This window comes from Malus sylvestris, chromosome 8 (genome assembly GCF_916048215.2).
Source record: "Malus sylvestris chromosome 8, drMalSylv7.2, whole genome shotgun sequence".
Lineage (NCBI taxonomy): Eukaryota > Viridiplantae > Streptophyta > Magnoliopsida > Rosales > Rosaceae > Malus > Malus sylvestris.
In genome coordinates this window covers 23450724-23452349 of record NC_062267.1, presented here as the reverse complement: position 1 = coordinate 23452349, position 1626 = coordinate 23450724, and the positions used below count along the sequence as shown (strand labels likewise).

At 43.4% G+C, this 1626-nt stretch overlaps 1 protein-coding gene across 1 annotated transcript; it reads right to left on the bottom strand.

Moving 5' to 3' along the window:
- Positions 1-270: 270 nt before the first annotated feature.
- LOC126631451 (leucine-rich repeat extensin-like protein 3) lies at positions 271-1119 on the bottom strand. The gene has a single exon (XM_050301578.1). The coding sequence runs from the start codon at positions 1117-1119 to the stop codon at positions 271-273; it is 849 nt and encodes a 282-aa protein (XP_050157535.1).
- Between the last annotated feature and the right edge of the window lie 507 nt (positions 1120-1626).

Below are 1626 nucleotides of genomic sequence, written 5' to 3'. Positions count from 1 at the left end.
ATCCCAAAAAGGATAATGATGACCAAATTTTTTAAACTAAATGATGTGGTTGTAGATGATTGGATGATTAATTAAGTATCGATTAATGTGCTTGTTTTTTTATTTGTGACACATTATTTGGTTTAAAAAATTTGATCTCCCTAGTATTTTCCTCCAAAAAAATAATACAGAAATTAAAATCTTGAAGTTGACCAAAGTTTACTGCAAACCCTACAGAATAATGCAGTCACACCAACGTAGACGAATGCAACCGAAAATGACGTGGCTTTATTAGTAACTTGGATGATGACCAGGAGGAGCATAAGAAGGTCTGATGTCAGCTGCACCACCACCACCATATCCATGTTGCTCTACGGGAACTGCGACTGGAGTTGGCTCAGCACCATATCGTCCTCCTCCAACTACTGCTACTTGGACATGTTCTTCTTCCTCAACACAAGGAACAGGTGCGGGAATCATCACTTTCTTCTTTTTCTTCTTAGCAAAACAAAAGAGACCGACCAAGAGGAATGCAAGGAAGAATGCACCACCCAGGGAAACGCACACCGCGATAACGGTGGTGTGGTTTTTCCCCGGAGGCGGTGCAACGATTTCGAATGAGGGTGGTACCGCATTAGGAGGAGGAGGGTTTCCGTAATAAGTCGGTGTAGCGTAATAACCAGGAGGGAATGCAGGTGGTGTCGTGCCCTTTGGTGGTTTTGGTGGGTATGCGGGTTTTGGTGGGTGACTGCCTTTTGGTGGTGATGATTTGGGAGGGTATGGCTTTGGGGTTTGCACTACGGGAGGTTGACTACTAGTCTTTGGTGGTGATGCTTTTGGCGGATATGCTTTTGGTGGGTATGGCTTCGGAGGGTGTCCTGGAGGTTGGCTCGGCTTTGCTGGCGATGCTTTTGGTGGGTACGGCTTTGGTGGTGAAGCTTTTGGTGGGTATGGCTTCGGAGGGTGTCCTGGAGGTTGGCTCGGCTTTGCTGGCGATGCTTTTGGTGGGTACGGCTTTGGTGGTGAAGCTTTTGGTGGGTATGGCTTCGAAGGGTGTACTGGCGGAGGAGGAGGTGGTGGTGGTGGAGGGCATGGTAGAGGAGGTGAAGGTGGTGGTGGAGAGTAGTAAGGGTAACCCATATCCTTGTTATGGGGAGTTTGAACAAGTTCCGTATCACTCTATCTCCCTCAGCAAATGCTAGACAAAGAGATGGATAGAACGGATGGACATGCATGCTATATTTGTACTAGTGATGGGAGTAACTAGGAAGGAAGCTCTTGCAAGTTTCCAAGTCTACCCAAAAAAAAATTTCATTTTTGCAAGTGACATAATAATTGAAATTATTCTTTAAAGTTTATACAATTAGTTGTCCTTAATTATGTAAAAATAAAATATAGAGTAGTGGCCTTTGAATACGAAGGCTTCTACAACACTATAGGATGTTTTTCCAAGCGTATGCAGTATTGGGTGGGTCTCTATCTAAATTCTAAAAGCTCAACTAACTTTTGTAATAAACAAAACAATCGCGCGATGAAATTTGCAAAAAATTATCCACTTTGCAAGCTCATCAGAGCCGATAATCACTTTGTTCTATGCATTCTACTGCTGTACTGCTCTTTTATAAAAATATATTTGTGCTTTTTTAG

Excerpts from the sequence above, each read along its gene's own strand:
- LOC126631451 (XM_050301578.1), bottom strand. The coding sequence starts at position 1,119 with ATGGGTTACCCTTACTACTCTCCACCACCACCTTCACCTCCTCTACCA.